The following is a 20908-nucleotide window of genomic DNA, read 5'->3' on the forward strand; positions in this document are numbered from 1 at the left end:
ATTAAATAAGCAGAGTGACAATATAGGGCCTTAACATACTCCTTTCCGAATTTAGAACCAGTGAATTCTTCCATGTCCGATTCTTACTGCTGCTTCTTGACCCACATACAGGTTTCTCAGGAGACAGGGGGTCTGTCTCCTGTAAAGTGGTCTGATACTCCCATCTCTTTAAGAATTTTTTCACAGTTTGTTGTGATTCACACATTCAAAGGCTTTAGCATAGTCAGTGAAGAAGTAGACATTTTTCTGGAACTCCCTTGCTTTCTGCATGACCCAATGAATGTTGGCAGTTTAATCACTGGTTCCTCTGCCTCTTCAAAACCCAGCCTGTACATTCGGAAGTTCTCAGTTCATGTACTGCTAAGCTTGAGAAATTTTGCGCATAACCCTATGAGCATGTGACATGAGCACAACTGTACGGTAGTTTGAATATTTTTTGGCATTACTCTTTTGGGATTAGAATGAAAATTGACCGTTTCCAGTCTTGTGGCCACTGCTGAGTTTTCCAAGTTTGCTAACATATTGAGTGCAGCACAGCATCCTCTTTTAGTATTTTAAATAGCTCAGCTGGAATTTCATTACCTCCATTAGCTTTGCTCATAGTAAAGCTTCCTAAGGCACACGTGACTTCACACTCCAGGATTTCTGGCTCTAGGTGAGCCACCACAACATTGTGGTTATCCAAGTCTCTAAAACCTTTTCCACATATTTCTTTTGTGTATTATTGCCACCTCTTCTTAATCTCTTTTCCTCTTTTAGATCCTCACCATTTCTGTCCTTTATTATGCCCATCCTTGCACGAAACGTTCCCTTGATATCTCCAATTTTCTTGAAGAGATCTCTAGTCTTTCTCAGTCTATTGTTTCCCCTCTATTCCTTTGCAGTATTCACTTCAGAAAGCTTTCTTATCTCTTTGGATAAGAGATTCTCTGGAACTCTGCGTTCATTTGGGTGTATTTTTCCTTCTCCTTTGCCTTTCACTTCTCTCCTTTCCTCAGCTATTTATAAAGACTCCTCAGACAACCACTTTGCCTTCTTGAATTTCTTTTTCTTTGGGATGATTTTGATCACTACCTCTTGTACAATGTTGCAAACTTCCATCCATAGTTCTTCAGGCACTCTGTCTACCAGATCTAATCCCTTGAACCTATTTGTCACCTCCACTGTATAAGGATTTTGATTTAGGTCATACCTGACCTTACTTTTACCACCAGACATTTCCACAACTGAGCGTCATTTCCACTTTGGCTCAGCCACCTCATTCTCTCTGGCGCTACTGGTAATTGCCCTCAACTTTTCCCCAGTAGCGTATTGGACCAACCTCGGGGCTCATCTTCCAGTGTCATATCTTTTTGCCTTTTCACACTGCCTCTGGGGTTCTCCAGGCAAGAGTACTGGAGTGGGTTGCCATTCCTCCTCCAGCGGACCACACTTTGTCAGAACTCTTCACTATGACCCATCCATCTTGGGTGGCCCTGTGAAGCATGGCTCATAGCTGCATTGAATTACACAAGCCCCTTTGCCATGACAAGGCTGTGATACATGAAGGGGAGTGTCAGCTATAGACTATATTCATTCTGTTAACCCATTCGGTGTATGGCCAAGATGCTTATCTTGCTTAAATTACTTTGATATATATCTCTTCCTGCTCCTCAATTATTCAGTGACTCCCAAAGTAGACTACAGAAGGGGTAGAATTTGTGGGGATGAAGAGTTGTGCGGGGGTGATTGAGTCACTAAATCATGTCTGACTCTTGTGACCCCTTGGATGATAGCCTTCCAGGCTCCTCTATCCATGGGATTTCCCAGGCAAAAATATTGGAATAAGTTGCCATTTCCTTCTGCAGGGGATATTCCCAACCCAGGTCTCCTGAATTGTAGGAGGATTCTTTACCAACTGAGCCAACAGGGATGCTGTGAAGAGAGCTGTGTAGTAGAATCAAATGTCTTTCTCTCAGGTCTGATGTTTTCCACTTTGGAATCTTATTTGTCATATTTTATTTTTTGTTTTTATATATTAGACTTTTTTTAAATATGATTTTTCCAATCAGCATATCTGTAATTTTGTCTATTTTTTGATGTAATATTGAACATACAATGCACTCACTTATGTCTGAGAGCTTATATGTGATGTTTCTCCTCAGAATGCCCAAGAAATTCTTAAAAAAGATGAGTAGTCCCATGACTTTTTTGACTCCCAGTTTTGCTATCCAAACTAGAACTGTTGTATCCCTACAAATAGCAGAATTATTATGTCAAATTTCATAAAGGGAATTGACTTTATATATAAACCAACTATTTCTTGTTTTCCCAATGTATTAATTAGAAAAGCAATCACTGCTGTGGCTACCTAGTTTCCCTTTCGAAAAGCAGGATTGGGAGAGAATGGAGACTAGAATCACTAAACTTGTATTAGAATGGAAAATGGAATCAATAAGTAAGTTTCCCCTCTTAATGGGGAAGAGGCTGGGAGCATGAGATAGGCCTGATAGATCCCAAGGTGGAGAGATTTGGTAAGGCGAAGGGCAAAGGATAGTTGAAGAGAAAAGTGCCTGGGAGGGTACAGGTCATTCATTTATCTAGTAACTCATTCAAAACATTCCTTTAATACCTCCCATGTGCCTGGTACTCTGCAGGGAATACAGAGGTGACCAGAAACAGACGCAGTTCTTCTCATGAGTTTACAGTTTGTTGGAGAGAACACATTATTTCAAATACCCCCTCCACATAGAGAGTAGAAAATAAACTGGTGGGGGCCGGAATGAATGTCTAGCGCTAAAGCAGCAGGTGCTACAGCAGTCCAATGTTGGTTGGACTAGAGCATGGGGAGTGGAGAGGGAAAGACGCGGATGCTGAGAATGAAGGCACGGCTCTTCTTCAGACTCCAGGCACGTTAGAAGAAAGCAGAAGTCAAGGTCAGTGGCAAAACTTTTCTGCTCCCTTCTACCAAGCATTTTCCCAAATCAAAAGCAGATGGAAAGGTATATTGCAGTCTGACTCTATAGGTAAAAATGGTGATGGTAAGTCCAATTTCTCAGGAAATAGGAGGGACCTTGAGATGATATTACGATGGGCTTCCTTGGTGGCTCAGTGGTAGAGAATCTGCCTGCAGTGCAAGAGACGTGAGTTCAGCACCTCAGTTGGGAAGATCCCCTGGCAGAGGAAATGGCAACCCACTCCAGTATTCTTGCCTGGAAAATCCCATGGATAGTAGGGTCACAAAGAGTCTGACACAACTGAAGCTACTGAGTATGCAAGTCTTTCTGTTTTAGCTCCAGTGAGTATAGTTAGTTATCCATTTACCAATTTACCAGGCCTTCTACTGTCCCTGAGAACTTTCAGCAGAGGATCTCACCCTATGGCAGGGGTACTGGACAGATGTTTGAAATTGGCCCTGGCTCATTCTTTAGTGATAAGCCCTAAAAGAGAATGAGAATAGAGTAAGATATCCATCCAGTTTTGATTACATGATACATATTTCAAGTTAACAGTTAAAGTTGCTATTTTTTGTTGGTGGTGGTATGGCTATTTGGCAACTCCCAAAAAACTAATTACTGTCTCACAGAATCATTTTTGTGTTTATTTTAAAAGCCTCCTCAGGCAGTTTCTAAGAATAGAAAGTCGTATGAGTAATATATGCTATATCCTCTGGGACTTAGAATTGATTTACAGTTTTGAAAGTGGGCACAATAAACATTTGGTGATCTCAAAATATTTGCCAATTTGAAGAAAACCAGTATATTTCAATAAAAGAATCTTACCTTATTGAACCATTAATATTAGTAGAGATTTATTTTGTGCAGTAAAATGCATTAGAAGTTGAATGCCAACACTACATTTTTAATAGTACTGCAGTGGTTTATGCTCATGAAGCTATAGGAGTCACAAACTAAAGAAAATGGTTTTCAAATAATTTTTTTTAATTTGAAAAATTTTATTTAACTATATGAAAGGTTAAATAGTTCCTTTTGTAAAAGTTGTTCTATATACCATGCACAAGCATACGCACTCAGTCGTGTCTGACTGTTTGCAACCCCATGAACTGTAGCCCTTCAGGCTCCTCTGTTCATGGAATTTTCCAGGCAAGAATATTGAGTGGGTTGCCATTCCCTACTCCAGGGGATCTTCCCTATCCAAGGATCAAACTCACATCTCTCACCTCTCCTACATTGGCAGGCAAATTCTTTTCTGCTGTGCCACCTGGGAAGCCCCGAAACATATATATATACCTCATGCTAAAGTCAATTTCATCATTATCTTTGAACCTAATGCAATATGTAAATTGGTAGACTTCATTTGGTAACTATGCTTAAGTACCAGAATTGTGTTGCAGAATATTATGGTATGCAGCAAATCCAAAAAAAGGACAAGTTAAATTATTTAATCAAAATTAGAAATTAAAATGGATATGATTTTTCAAGTACTTTATTAAATTGCAAATCTAGCCTTTTTGGCAATTAGTGGCAAAATACAGTCACATTGCTTAACATTAAAGGTCTTTGAATAAGCCAACAATATATGATTTTAAATCATCCCTAGCTTAATTTGCTAGGGCCACCATAACAAAATACCACCGACTTGGTGGCTCACACAGCAGAAACTTATTTTCTCACAGTTCTGGAGAATAAAAGTCAAGGTCCCCATGTTAGCAGGGTTGATTCCCTCTGAAGCTTGTCTCCTTGGACTGAAAATAGCTGCCTTTTCTCTCAGTTTCCCCATGGTCCTTTCTGTGCACATGCAGAGGCATGTGCAGAGGTGTCTTTTTGTGTCTTCTTATAAGGACACCAGCTAGATTGACTTAGTGCTTATTAAAAAAGAATCAATTTAATCACAACTTTAAAAGCCCTATCTCTGAATACAGTCAGGTTCTGAGGTACTGGGCATTAGGGCTTCAACATGAATTTTGGGGGAACACAAGTCATAACAGTTTGGAAGCGTTTGGATGGTTCTTGTGTGGAGGATAACTACAAACTGTTGATTTCCACTGAAGTTACTGCAAGTTGCCAGTTAGATTTCAAAGACTTTAGGAAAAAATTTAATGGTCAGAGTTGTATGGCCCAACTAGTTTAGCCCTGTCCTTAAAGATGACATTATGTAACTACAGAGGAGCTGGGTTGTAGAATGACATAGAAGAACATGTGAGTGGATCAGTTCCAGCTGTGCTTACTAACAGAGCATCAGCTTAAACTTTGTTGGATGATTTTATACTTTTGTTCGTCTCTCCATTCAGTTCTCTGTGTAGGAATCCACTAGAAGTCACAGTTGACTTAAGTTTAAAGGGGAATACTGAGGGCAGTGGAGAAATTCATGGTCCTATTTGAAGTGATGCAACGAAACTACTCTGCCTACTACATCCTGTGGTATGCCTGGATCTCAGTGAGTGATCTTCACCCACACCGGAAGTTAGACTTGGGCCACTACTGGAGATTTTCAACTGTGTTCTTATCAGATTTTATTGGATGGGAAGTCTCATGAGGATGTTTCCTGAACCAGAAATAACCTCCCAAAGTACAGTTCCCTAGATCACAGGTGTTTGAGATACCAGAGAAAAGGTTTTACTTTTAGCTAAATTTGGGACAAAGAGGTTTGCAAAGAGCACCAATTGATTTGAAGAAGTGCTTTAGATTCCCTCTTAAAATTTTCCTCTCATTTCTCTAGTGCTAAGCATTTAAAACAAAGAGGAGGTAAACCTCTTCTCTTTTCAAATGTCATATTATACTCTCTCTCCTAGTCTCTTACCCACTTTTTATAAAATCGAAAGCTCCTAAAATCTAATCTCTGTCAGCCTTTCTCCTCTTGAAATGGCTGTCAGAGCAGTGACATGCTTTGGTGGGTGGTTAGAAAGAAGCAAGACGACTGTCTACATGGTGAGAGATGTGTGTGTCTGTTCAGCTGAAAGAAGAAAGAAGACAAGTTTATAACATTAAAAAATCAGAAAAAATGTAATGGCTTAATTATAAAGGTCTCTCTGTAGGATGATTGAAAGTCTTCTTACATTTCCCAAAGCACTATGAGATAGTTAAAAAAAAAAAAAAAAAGGAGGAAGAAAAGAAAAATCCTTGCCAATTCAAAGATTTCATACACTTCAAAGAAATTTTCAGTATTAGAAACATTGATGATATTTTGTTTTTAATGGCTCTAAAACTAAATCCATCATAAAACCCACAGATAGCATGCTTTAACAGATGGCATAATGCATGTCTTCCTGGTTCTACCTTAAACTTGGGGCTGTCAGTCATTAGTGTTGAAGATGTCTTGGGGGCCTCACTGTCCACTGACCTCATGTTACAGATAGCAGGACTAAGTTGCTTTAGGCCACACAGTATCCAATTCTGTTTATAGTTTCTGTGACCCTTCTTTGCCACAAGCATTTTGGGGGGAGAGGAGGAAGAAGAGTTAAAGACATTCTATTTGCAGTACATCTCTTAGAAGTGTTAATACACAGATTAAAATGTCATTTAGAGACCTCAGCGATGTCAAATGTTTTCTTATTCCAGGAGCATCTTCGTTACTACACTGCTGCACAGAACAGATGGTGGACCCTTAAACTGTATTTTTCCTTTGACCTCCTTTCAGTTGTTCCCACTGGCTTACAGGTAGTCATGCATAAACCTCTGAGAAAGGAGCTGACATTGCTTGAGAGAAACATGCAGGGATTTTGACAAAGCACCTATGGGGTTCAGGACATCACTTATAATAAGTCCAGTTCCTTGGCCTTTATTTGTCCTAGGAAAGAAAAACAGATTTGTTTTCTACTCTTTTCACACCTACCTCAGCTACCTTCCTGAGCTCAGATGGGTGAGAAACAATTTCCATGACCTTTATATTTCCAGATATGTCATATTAAGCAGATTTTACCAGATGACAAATAATGACATGATCACAATGTAACAGTTAATATTTACTGGTTATCTGTGCAAGGCACTGTGCGAAGAGATTTATATATGTTGTAAATATCATGTCACTTATTCTTATAAACACTTATTTTACAGATAACAAAACTGTTATTCAGAGGTGTTATGCTCCTGATTCAGAGTTACCCAGCTAGTTAATAGTAAAGCCAGGATTTGAACCCAGGCATTAGAGTTCAATATCTTAAATACCAAGAGTTCTCGTTCTACAATGAATCTGATCACACTGGCACTTTTTTCTAAGAAATAATTTCTGACAACCAAAACAAAATTTTATTGAGGGAAAGTTATTAGGGTTTTTAGTTCAAATTCACAGTGTTCTATTTGCCTACAAAAGAAAAATGATTATTTTATTTAAGGGGTTTTATATTTTATGAAATTGAAGAGGCTGGCATTGATCCAACAGCTGTATCTTAGCCTATCCTCTGCACTTGCAGGGCATTTAATCTTAAATAATTAGTGTACAGTAGAGAAACCTCATCTTTCTAAATGAAGAAAAAAAAAACCTCCCTGCATTCTAATTACTTTTAGAAGAGAGAGATTGAAGTCCATTGAAAACAGTTAGAATGCAGTAGAAATCAGACATTGTTTTTTTTCACTAGAGGATAAGGAACTTTCTCAATATTATTGGCAAGCTATATCAGACCATCTTTGAGACATTTACTTATTTCCTCTCCCACAGACCAGTCTAAATACTAAGAAGAATAGACTGAAAGTCAAGGTTGATATGAGAAAGTAGAAAATCCATCTGTACACGTACTTCTCTGATTTTCAGAAATAAATAACTTGGAAAAGAAGGATGAGAGAGTATATATGTAAGTTCTTATTAGGGTGGATAAGGTTAAATGTTGACATTACGATTTAGAAAGGGCATAAGTTCTCATATCTGGGAAAATTGCAAAATGCTATTTATAAGGTAATGTGGAGATGTTCTTACATTTTATTTTTCTTATTCTCTCCATTGAGTAATATCCATCAGTGGCCCTGTCTGTTTCAACACAGCTAGCACAAAAGAACTCTTTAGTATGCGTGATAACAGAGTATGACCCTTAATTTATCAGAATATGTTCTGTATTTTCTTATCTGCTTCTCCCTGATGCTTTCATTTCTTTTTTTTTTTTTTTCCACTGCTGGTTTTCGATATGATACTCCAGTTGGTGTTTTGTTTTTGTTTTTGTATTAGGAATCCAACATCCTAGAAGGCTTAGGGAAGAACCTATAAATCACTGTTCATTACACATAGGCAATGAGACCCAAAGTTCACAAGCTTGCCTTTATTTCTAATTCTTTGGATGGAACAATATCTGAAGTAAAAATTTTGAATGTAAGTAGCTAGTAGGAACATATGCTCATAAAATTCTTTGTATAAAGGCACACTAGATATCTTAATGTATTTCCACATAACAAAGGGACATGAAGGGAGAAATTTCTTAAGCCAGTTAGAAATGCGCTAAGCTTCTAATTTCTTCCCCAAAGCACTGTTAAAGCCTGCATAGATAGCTTGTGGTTTTCTGTATTCAGCATAACAGCAGTCTCACATGAAGATATTATTTAACTGGATACAAAGGCCTGCTGTTTTGCAGAAGGAACTGGGGTGCCCTGTGAAGCATTAGTCATGAACAGAGTATTTCCCTCCTTGAGCAGCCTGTTCTTTCTTCAGCTGTGTAAGTGGGCTGACTGGCACGGCACTTGAGTGTGCCACCCTCTCTTGCTATAACATTGTGTTAAGATACTACATTTAATTTGTAGAAAATGCTTCTTTTTAAAGAAATAGTAGGGGCAAAATTACAGTGTTTATAAATATATCAACAATATTCAATTAAATTTTGGAAAAGATCACTCATCATCCCTCCATCCTAACACAAATATTTTCATTTCTGCATATTACCCTCAAAATCTTGCCAACTGACATAGTGTTTTACTTAATAGTCCTAATATTATGTGTGTGACACGTAGTTTAGTTACAAGCATGCATCCTGGCATTTAGGCTTCCCTGGTGGCTCAGATAGTAAAGAATCTGCCTGTAATGCAAGAAACCTGGGTTCACTCCCTGGGTCAGGAAGATCCCCTGGAGAAGGGAATAGATACCTTCTCCAATATGTATCAGATGTCTTTAAAACCACATCATGGCAAACCAAGATGACCAACACTCAGAAAAACAACTGCTGTAGGATGTCCATTTTGACAAACCTGAATATTCATTGGAGTACTGATGCTGAAGCTGAAGCTCCAATACTTTGGCCACCTGGTGCAAAGAACTGACTCATTGGAAAAGACCCTGATGCTGGGAAAGATTGAGGGCAGGAGGAGAAGGGGGTGACAGAGGATGAGATGGTTGGATGGCATCACCAACTCAATGGACATGGGTTTGAGCAAACTTAGCAACTGAACAGCAACAACAACAAATCCTGAGGTCGGAACCTGATTACTCTCAGTTATTTGTCCAGTATTGCTGTGAATCTGCGTGAATTTTTAATTTTTTTAATTGACATAGCAGCGTATAGTTAATTTACGATGTTGTGTTAGTTTCTGCTGTATAGCAAAGTGATTTAGTTATAAAAGACCCTGATGCTGGGAGGGATTAGGGGCAGGAGGAGAAGGGGATGGCAGAGGATGAGATGGCTGGAGGGTGTCACCGACTCGATGGACATGAGTTTGAGTGAACTCCGGGAGTTGGTGATGGACAGGGAGGCCTGGCGTGCTGCAATTCATAGGGTCGCAAAGGGTCAGATACAACTGAGCGACTGAACTGAACATTATGTGTATTACATGTTTCACTTTGCATGACAGAAGTATTTTAAGCACTTTTATTCATATCTGTAATTATTTTGAGTCAAAATATATTGTTAGAGAATGTATCAATTATAAAATAGATGTAGGAGTGTAGAGCTTTATGAAGTTACAGAGAATTACTTATCAACCTTTTGAAGATTACTATCCACATTACAATACATTTTTTATCTGGCTGTAATTTCAATAAGATTTAGATTATTTGCAATCTAGGTAAAATCCATTGTGTTCTGTCACACCTTCTTTGTTCTAATCCATTTTCTTCTATGAACTTCTGTGGCAACTACAATTCAAATGGTAGTTTATTGTATATGTATACCAAGTCATGTATTATGTTGAATTTCCGTCTAACTTTCTTAATTAGGCCCTTGACTCTCCAGCCAAAGTCTAAGCACATATGCCTGACACAGTACTTTGAGTACACGGTCAGTGCTTGTATGTTGACTTCATTGAATCAGATTGCTTTCCTAATGTCTACCTAAGCTATACTAAAGAAACAAAGGATTTGACTATTGAAACTAGAAAAGGAAAGTAAAGACATTTGGGGACATAAGATATGTCTCGGAAGAGTAGTCATGGATCCATGACATCGACGAGTGGCATGAGACCAGAGATAAGAGATGGACACGAAGGAAAAACAAAGGCAATATGAAATCCAAGCGTAAAGTGAGTTTATCATAAATATTTATTTATCATGAATTATATGGTACTTTATATTATATATAAATTATGATAAATAATAAAATCAAAAGGAGAAATAAGTTGGCCAGACTCAGATGTGTGTGTATGTGTGTGTGTTTGTGTTGGAATGAGTGGGGTTGCTGAGGTGTACACAGAGATGCAGGAAATTTGCAAAGCAAGGTGAATGGCATCAGAGGATTAGCTTGTTTGTAGAAGTTGAAAGAAGTCCAGTGACTAGAATTTAGAGTTAGAAATACATGGTTTCAAGATGAAACTGGAGAGGTCAGAAGCCAAAGGATGTATAGGTTTGTTATGTACCCAACAAAAATCATAGCAAATTATATAATACACAGGACAAATATTTTCATTAGAACATCTACATTTTTTTTAACAACTTTGTCCCTTCAGGAGTGTCAATTATGTTCCAAATCGACTTATTCGGAATATTACTAGCTAAATTAGGTACTACTATATTGTATGATTTGTATAACTACTAGTACAGCATTTAGTTAGAAATTATATGATAATTCTGCTTTTAACACCTGAGTAATTTTTCAAAATTATGTTAAACTTTTACTTTGTTTTGTGGGTCTAGGCATATCCAAATCCCATGTTCTCAATTATCTAAAAGTTGACTCCTAAGCTTCTCTAGAACATATATATAGCTTTTAGGAACCCTTTTGTGTTTCCTTTCCTGGTGTTTAAAAGAGCAGGAATTAAGAAGCCTTCAAAAGAAGCAAGTATTTTTGTTTTCACTTTCTTATTATTTTGAACAAATGTTGGGTTCATAGTGTTGCTTTTCCTTATTGTTTTCCATGTATATTACTATGTCATATCAAAAACTGCCACTTTTATTTCCAAGGAGAAATTACACATCAGGGGAGATCTATGAAAATAAGAGTAGAAAAACATGTTAGCAAAGTTCATATAGCTTGTCTCTCCTCACCAATAGTCATAAAAATATGATTACAATTTTATTCTCTTTGTTTTCTGAGTCCCACCATGAAATTTAACTCCAAGTCAAGGATTTGAGTTTTATTACTCCTTGCTGCTGCTTACCTCGATTCTTTGAAATTACTCTTGTTTCCTTGACATCTGCTGATTTATAAAAAAAATAAATAAATAAATACACTATACTGTGACCAAGTATTATTGGTTAGATGGGAAAGTAAAACTATCCACAATTCAATCAAAATTGAGGATGCTACACTCTTAAGTCTGAATGATCAGATTTTCCTTTCTATTCTTCACCTGTGGAACCTTGTTTGAAATGCCCCATTATACATAGCTTGTTGTTTTTTAGTCTCTAAGTCATGTCTGACTGTTTTGCAACCCTGTGGACCATAGTCCACCAGGCTCCCCTGTCCATGGGATTCCCCAGGTGAGAATGCTGGAGTGGGTTGCCATTTTCTTCTCCAGGGAGTCTTCCTGATACAGGGATTGAACCCGCATCTCCTGCATTGACAGGCAAGTTCTTTACCACTGAGTCATAGTACCATAACCTAGATGGCCACACGGATTTGAGGTAGGACCTATCAATTGGTGGTAGTGTTACTGCATGAAGACTTGTTGTTTAGTCACTAATCTGTGACCGACTCTTTTGCCACCCCGTGGACTGTAGCCCAGTAGGCTCCTCTATCCATTGGTTTTCCCAGGAAAACCTGGGAAAATACTGGAGTGGTTTACCATTTCCTTTTCCAGGGGATCTTCCCCACCTGGGGATCAAATCTGTGTCTCCTGCATTGGCAGGCAGAGTTTTTACAACTGAGCCACCAGGGAAAACCCACATGGGGCCTGCTTCCTGTCAAAAATACTGAATTCTAAAACTGATACAATGTTAGAAATCAATGATATTTCCATTTTTTAATTTATTAATTAAAAATTACCAAATCCTCCAATTTAAAGAAAAATAAACCAAAATTTACATACTCTTTTATTGCTTAAAAATTCCTTTAACAGAGACATACCTGTTACTGGTGACATTTTCAGTGGAGGTACCAATTTTCACCCATATAAAATTAACTGAAGAATAAAAACAAATAAATCAAAAGGAGAACCTCATTCCACTTTTATTAGAGTAAAGGAAGTATGCGACTAAATTATTATCCTTTATGCAATGAGAAGTTCTGGTTCTATAAACCTAATTTATCTGCTCGATAGATTGCTGTAGTTGATTTGCATGCTTTTGAAAAAGTTGAAACTCTACTTGGACCGTTTTTATTATTCCAAAATGAGAAAGTCTTACGTAAGTGGGTCATTACTGCTTTATTCTCACCTTGGATTTAGGATACTTGAAGATGAAAATAGCTTCTCACGTTTGATTTGATTTGGATTTTCAGATACATTTTCTTTTTAAAAAATATCTTTATCAGTATAAACCTGCAACCTCTGACCATCCACAGAAAGCCCATGTAATATTTCTACATCCCAACACACTTGGTATCAAATCTCAACACTTTCCAAAGAAAAGGTCATCAGAAATGATATTTATTTTTGACCTTTCCTTATCAAATGGGTTGTTTTTATGTCCTTTATATTGTATGTAAAATTTAGAAGTATACCAAAATGTGGACAAGATTAAATAAAATTAACATAATCACACAGAGTTACTGGATATGTTGCAAATAATATAGCACCATAAATTTGTAAAGGAATGAAATGAATTTAGGGCAATATCTTAGAATGCTGCTGCTAAGCTGCTTCAGTCCAACTCTGTGTGTCCCTATGGACTGTAGCCCACTAGGCTCCTCTGGCCATGAGATTCTCCAGTCAAGAATACTGGAATGGGTTGCCATTTCCTTCTCCAGGGCATCTTCCCAACCCAGGGATCAAACTTAGGTCTCTTAACATCTTACCTGCATTGGCAGGCAGGTTCTTTACCACTAACACCACCTGAGAAGCCCAGTGTCTTAGAATAATATACCAAATTTATAACTTTTAATGTTCCGCTTGTTAATGAAAATCCTGAGGTAGACACAAAATGTGGGCTTATTCCTGGCAAACTTAAGGAATCTGAGCTATTTCTTACCCACTACTAGAAGGAGCTTGGGAATCATCTGTTAGAAGGATATTGTCACTCTACTATAATTAGATGTGTTTTTGTCGATAATGTATTAGGCCTGTGTTTGAGCAAGCTCTGGGAGTTGGTGATGGACAGGGAAGCCTGGCAGGCTGCAGTCCATGGGGTAACAAAGAATTGGACATGATTGGACAACTGAACTGAATGTATTTATATATTTTTTTGAAGAAAAGACATTAATTTTTTATTCTAGTAGAAGAACAAAGAATTTAGAGAATAAAGTCAACATATAATGAAGTAAGCACCATCTAATTTCCTATCCATTACACCAGGAATAGTCTGTCCTTGGAAGGCAGGAGGAGAAGGGGATGACAATATGAGATGGTTGGATGACGTCACCAATTGAGTGGACATGAGTTTGAGCAAACTCTGGGAGACAGTGAAGGACAAGGAAGCCTGGTGTGCTGCAGTCCATGGGGCTACAAAGAGTCAGACATGACTTAGTGACTGAACAGCAATAAACCGGATTTCAAAATCAAATATTCCAATTTAAAAATTATTATCAACTAGAAGGCATCTGAAATGTGGGGGTTATAGGATTATATGACCCCATTTGTATGGCTATCTTTCTTAAATATTATCGTGTCATTTTATACCTATCTCTGCTGCCTACTCTAATTTTTTCTTCTTGTTAGATCACCTCTTTGCTATTCAATGGGAATTCAATGGTTTTTTGTTTGTTCGTTTTTTAAGCTGAGTCTCATCAAGAATCTTCAAAAGCTATTGCTGATTTAAATTGTGCTATAGCAATCATGTTAATTGTTCTGTGGGTGCCAGTTAAAGGTATGAGGGCAAACTGTATGTTTGTATGCATGTGTATGTATGTATTCTTGTGTTTTTATGCACTCTTTTCAGTATCATTGGAAAGCCATCTATTTCCTCCATCTGTATTACGTAAGACTTCTCTCTCTACTTGGAGAGTGTGTGTGTGTGTGTGTGTTCAGTCATGTCCAACTCTTTGCAATACTATGTACTGTAACCTGGCCAGGCTCATCTGTCCATGGGATTTTCCAAGCAAGAATACTGGACTGGGTTGCCATTTCCTCTAGGGGATCTTCCCGACCCAGGGATCAAGCCCACATCTCCTGTATCTCCTGCATTAGCAGGTGGATTCTTTACCACTGAGCCACCTGGGAAGGTTTCTCTCTACTTTCCCTACTAATGATAACTATGATTACCTACTTTGTGGTACAGGGCAGTTATTATTAAAAAATAATGAACTGATTGACTAAATGGATGTTCAAATCATTAAAGACCTAAAATTATAATTGAAATGTTTCCTTTGAAAAGTACAAAGAGAAACTTAGCTACATGTAGTCTATCCTCTGGGCACAAGTGTTTGCTTTCTTGTGAATGTTGTTAGCCTGTGAAGATGAGATAATGGTGGCACAGAAGCTATCTGAATTTAAAACAAGATTTCCTTTATTACTTCATTCTACAAATATTGCTTCAGAGTTCATATGATAGGTATTGTGCACATACTGAAAACACAACAGTAAGCACTACAAATAATACCTGACCTCATGGAATTTCAGAGTTCAGAAAGAAAACATTTATTGAATGTGCAATTACAAGGTTAGCTCTTGTTTCTATAGGGCACATATCAAGTGCAGGGAAGGTATTTATTCAGGTGTCCTAATTTAACTTGAGAACGTCAGTGAAGACCTCCTGAGAACTAATGTTCCTGCCAAGAAGACTCCCTTAATGAGTCATGTTTGGCTAAGGAAAGATGAGAATGAGATGGGAGTGAGGGAAAGTCAAGGAGAGGAGAGTACAAGTGAAGAAGCCCAGAGGTGAAAGGAGGGCTTTAGAAGAATTGAAAGAAGTCTCAGTTTCCATGAGGATATGGAAAGAGGAGAGCAAGGCAGTGACCACTCTGAGATGAGGTAGGGGAGGTAGGAAGAGACCAGATCATGAAAGTCGTCATAAACCTCATCATGTTGGTTGATATTTTATCCTAAAGGCAACAGGCAGGTTACAATGACAAGCAGCATGATTGGGTAGTAGCTGACAATGTGGAGATGGGTGGGACTGATTGCAGAGAGGATCCAGAGAGATCTATTAATATATTGTAGTAGTAACTGGCAAGAGGTGATTTGTAGTCTGGACTTGGGTGGTGTCTGAGGGAATATTAACTCATTTCTGATGATAGGAACACTCTAGCATGAAAAGTTGGACAAAGAGCTACATAATTATAAAGTTGTCAGGAGAATTATACCAGTGTAAATTGGTATGCATGTTGGTCAACAAAGAAATCCATAGAGCAAAGATTATGTATTTTTGAAAATAGTTTATCAAATTATGTACATAATCATGTTCATTACATAAATCATATATAAGTCAAAAACACATTCATCAATAAACGTGCTGCCATAAGACAACCAATATTAAATTTTAGTATATTTTCCCAAATATATATATATATAGGCATACAAAAGAGAATGTAAATTGAAAACACTTTATGAAAATGAAGATATACTTGTAATTTAGGCTATATTATCCTTTCTAGAAATTATCAATATACCAATATATGTTCCCATAGGAAAAAAATATTCTAACATTTTAATAACTTCATAATACAGAGAAATACATATGTGTTTTTGTTAAACTGTATATTTGATTCCATTTTGATATTTGTACTTTTCAGTTAAATTCTAATGTATGAAATATTTTCAGTCATATAAAACTTCAGAAGACAAATTGATAGAGTTTAAATGACAGTTCTTTTCTCTTTCTCTAAAAGTACGTGACCAATATCATGGTGGGTTTTTCTTTCGGTAAGTATAGTATATAATAAGACCAGCCCAAGAAAACTCATTAATTAGTCTAAATGTAAGAAAATTTATATCTTATATCTTCCCCAGTAAAATGCTCTAGTCTTTTCCTATGGGCAGTACTACCATTCATCATTTCTTTCACCTCTGAATTCCCCTCTGAGCTATTACTAAAATTCCTTAGTGCAAGATTCCGTGTTAACTAATTTTCATAGAATAGAGAAACTTCTGGCAATATACACAATTGAGTGCTGAGATGGAAGCCTAGATTCTTCCTAAGTTCTTTATAGATCAAGAAAACAGTCACCTATTTGCAAGCATTATTCAAGGTCATTTTAAACTATGTTTTTATTAGATTAATTTTTTGTTCAAAGTATCAAGGCTCCTACATAGTTTAGAGCTATGAATACAGAACCACTCTTGTGGCTTGTTTTGTTCCTGAAGCTTTTTTAGAATAGTTTAATTCTATGCCTTTTTTAGAATAGTTTAATAAAAAGCAAATATTTGAGTATATAATTTTTTTTCAAATGTTATATGCCTCAGCATGTCAAGCTTTAAATAAATACACTTTATCCTTTAAATAAGGACACTCAAATAAAGTCACTTTTGTCAAAGCCTTTTCCTATCATAACATATTTGGATGATGCAAGATGTATTCCCTTATGATGTCCAAGTGGTTGATAAACCGATTTCTGTGGAATATATAAGAACTATTCGGACTTTGTGGTTTCCTTAAATGAGAAGAATAAGAATTTCTCTTTTCTGAATAGGACATAAAGTATGCTAGGCCTATTTTAGATGCTTCAGTGTGCCAAAGATGGTATTAAGTTTGGTGTTCATAAATTACTAATCTGGAATAAGAGATTGAATGTATTTTGAAAACTTAAATCTGTTTCACCTGAACATGTTTAACTAGTTAATAAGAAACATCAAAAAGACAAAACCCTGAGATCAACGGTCATTTTTTTTTGCAAAGCTATTATCTGCTGTTTAAATTGGTTGTTCGGGTCTGTCTATAACATAAGTTTTAATAACCTAGCTCAAATGCAGATTTCTAATTTTCAATTAACATAGGAATAATTTTGTTTGCTAAAATAAAATAAATGAATGAATGACAAGTCTGAAACATGAAATGTTCTAGGTAGAACTTTTTAAAATTCCAAATTTCAAAAAATCATGTGGCAACTGTATAGCTCAAGCTTTAAGTATTAACTTTTAACCTTTGACCTTACAGATTTTAACCAATGAAATGTCTCTTTAAACTTTAAAGGAAACAATGATAACGAGCGCCTGGCGATTGCTAGACAGCGAATTCCATATCGACTTGGTCGAGTAGTTGATGAATGGCTACTCGACAAAGGTAAAAAACATTGATTAAAACTTCAAATAAAAAAATAATTTGAACATAACCAAGTAGTACTTCATTGTAACACTAATAAACATAAAAAATAAATTTTCCGTAAAACTAAATTAAAAACAGATTTAAAACAGTAAAATGTAGATAGTAATATTTGCATTCCTTGTATAATACTTTCTATACATTTTTAGACGTACCAGCTGTTTAATAATCTTACCCTGTTAACTTAAGGTTAAAGGGACTGTTAAATATAATCCACTAACTCAATCTATGAAGGTACTCACAGCAAGCATTAACCCAAAATGATAAATCATTCGTAGATTATATTACATGTTCCAGCCTCTAAATTATTAACTAAAATATATGTAGTTCTGATATCTTTATTATGGTCCTGAAAAACAAACAAACAAACAAAAAAAACTCTTGGTTTAAACTCTAGGCATCTTAAATAGTGGGCAATATGGATTGCCAGTCAAAATGAAGTCCCTTTAACGTTTGCAACCTTCTAAGAGCATTTGGGAACAAGCCCTAATTAAAACTGAACTTAAAGTTGTGTGCATGCTTTTTATGAACAGAGAGCAATCTGCTAAAACTGGATACTCAATTTGATGATTTTGGTACTGTTGCTGAGGATTGCTGTTTAATGGAAATGTGCCATAATTTCTCCATCGGTTTGTGTATCATTCCTGAAGCCGCTTTTTACATCTGAAGCTATGTGTTTTTTTCATTTGTTTTGTTTTAATAGACTTGCTGAAAGCCAATCAGAAAAATCTTTTTGGATTTTTTGTTTCTTTGTTTTGTCTCTGACACACTCAGTGTAAACCATGTGTTTCTTTTCAGTGTATTTGCCAGAAAAGTAGAATAATTCAAATAACAATGGACTATTGCATTCAAAAAAATTAACATTTCTAAAGAAGAGCATATGGATACCTGTGACCATTATGTGAATTATGAAAATTTTACCATAAATTTAAATTAGATTTCAGCTGCTATAGACTAGTTTCTGCCAGTTGTAATTTTAGAATGACAAATACTTGAAATGTTGGATATCTTACATATTTTTAATTTATCAATTTAGATTTGGGATCTTGAGGTAAAAGAGAAAGTGATCCACTTGAAAATTGATTTATAATATATATCTTTGATTGGTCTTTTAGCAAAGGCACTACATTTACAATAAGTTGAGAATTTATAAGTATTTGCCAGTGATTATGCATTTCATGGACACCTCATTTATAAGCAATGAATTATGAGTCAAATGTCTCTCTTATAGTTTATTGCTCTCATTATCCACCCCATGAAAGATCTGTTTTATCATCCTTTATAGAATGTAGAGTTCACAATCAACATTTTTGCATGTATGTAATATTATTTTTACAGGGCGTCAGCTCACAATCTTCAATAGCCAAGCAACCATAATAATTGGCGGGAAAGAGCAGGGCCAGCCCTTCCAGGGCCAGCTCTCTGGGCTTTACTACAATGGCTTGAAAGTTCTGAATATGGCAGCCGAAAATGATGCCAACATCGCCATAGTGGGAAATGTGAGACTGGTTGGTGAAGTGCCTTCCTCTATGACAACTGAGTCGACAGCCACTGCCATGCAGTCAGAGATGTCCACGTCAATTATGGAGACCACCACGACCCTGGCTACTAGCACAGCCAGAAGAGGAAAGCCCCCTACCAAAGAACCCGTTAGCCAAGTGAGTACCTGGATTTCATTTCTTCATTTTGAATCTGTGAATATGACAGTGGACTTTTCTGCATGTGTGTCTTTTCTAGAATGGGATTACTTCTGATCTCAATCATTATGGCTTTTTTGAGACTTGCTTAATATAATGGATTCAATTTGAAGATGAAATGTTGGTTTGTGGCTTATGAATTTTGATAAACTTTGTATTGGTGTGTGTGTGTGGCTAGGCTGATGGTCTTGATCCAGTAACCTTGGCCTAGAGCTGGCTAAGGGGATTGTCTGAGTATTATACACGGTTTTCACTTTTTAAGTTAAATGAACAAGTAAATTAATAAAGTATCTGAAAGACCTTGTTCAAGCTCAAAACTTCATCAAAATTAAATAAAAGCAAATTTTGAAAATCTTAAAAAAGAAATTACCTACAGCACTTGTATTTTGGAGTCTGAAAATTTTGAATTGGAAGGCGTGTGGGTCTTGTCATGAATGATAAGTCTACTCTTCTACTGTTGATTGAAAAAAAAAGCGCTATTAGTTTATCTGAGTACAAAGACCAAAATATGGTATTTAATAAGTGTCTTGGGCCAACAAATTTTGTGCATTATGTGGCTAATTGCCCTCACCCAAAATATTCACTGAGCTTATTTTTCAATCTTATGTCTAAATTTTTGGGGAAAAAAAAGTTGTAAATGTCACACTGTACAAGAAGTGTACAATTCAATTAAGATGTTACTTCATTAATGATTTGTGATTGTGTTTATTGTGTATGGCTTATTTAACAATAAGCAGGTTATTAAGGCAAATCTGATATAGGAAAGCAAAACACAGAGCAATGATAAACTCTTTCCTTTAAGTAAATAATTCGGAAGAGGATATTCTAGGACATTTAGCATTGGAAATATTCTTGTGAATAAAATTTTAATTAACCAGATTTTTTTCCTCAGAAGTCTTACTTCATCATTAATGAAATTGCCGCTCCTTAAGTTCTTAGGTAAACCAGGTATATCCCCCAATAAGGAAGTATCAGCCTCATTTTAATATGCTTTATCTATTAGTACTTGCTATGTAGTAAGAAATTATGTTTATTAGGAAAATATGTGTAAAATAGCTATTTCATTTATAATTTAAACATCTAGAAATGAAGAAATTAAAATTTGTGTTTTATAATATTAAGTAATGTAAAAGGAAAATAGTTAACTGCCCATTAATTGCCAATGAAAAGACTCTCTTTTTTTATAAGCTATAACATGTTTAAAGATAGCAATGGTTTATGGAAGTAAAGGGTCTAATCAATTAGTGATTACTTGGTTCATTTGAGGAGGTATTGACTTAAATAAAAGATTACTAGGTTCATTAAAAATAGATATTTTAAATCTTCAGATTTCAACACACCAATAATAGCAATTAAATAATTTGGAATAATATACTGCAAATATTCAATTGTGGCAACAGTGTTTTAAAGTTGTACCGAAAGGTTTTAAAATTCTCTCATAAGGGTATGTTTGTGATTACAGGTAATAAGATGTGAATGTGTGAAAGAGAGACTACTGGGGAAGAAATCAAATTGCTTATTTTTGAATAGCAGGCTAATTTGTTGTGAATTTTCTTTACTTCACAATTGATTTTTAA

The 20908-nt window shown here is 36.2% G+C and overlaps 1 protein-coding gene across 21 annotated transcripts in view; it reads left to right on the forward strand.

The window, feature by feature from the left end:
* Positions 1-20908, forward strand: part of NRXN1 (neurexin 1) — a 1215464-nt gene that overhangs the window by 1046374 nt on the left and 148182 nt on the right. For 13 of the 21 annotated variants that reach the window (XM_068971240.1, XM_068971223.1, XM_068971278.1 and 10 more), the window contains 2 exons: positions 17506-17595; positions 18973-19292. In XM_068971240.1, coding sequence (XP_068827341.1) covers positions 17506-17595; positions 18973-19292 — 410 coding nt within the window. The remainder of the gene's footprint in view (positions 1-17505; positions 17596-18972; positions 19293-20908) is intronic. The other 8 variants (XM_068971341.1, XM_068971326.1, XM_068971312.1 and 5 more) reach the window with 1 other exon arrangement.

Source organism: Capricornis sumatraensis, chromosome 1, assembly GCF_032405125.1.
Source record: "Capricornis sumatraensis isolate serow.1 chromosome 1, serow.2, whole genome shotgun sequence".
NCBI classification, from domain to species: Eukaryota; Metazoa; Chordata; class Mammalia; order Artiodactyla; family Bovidae; genus Capricornis; species Capricornis sumatraensis.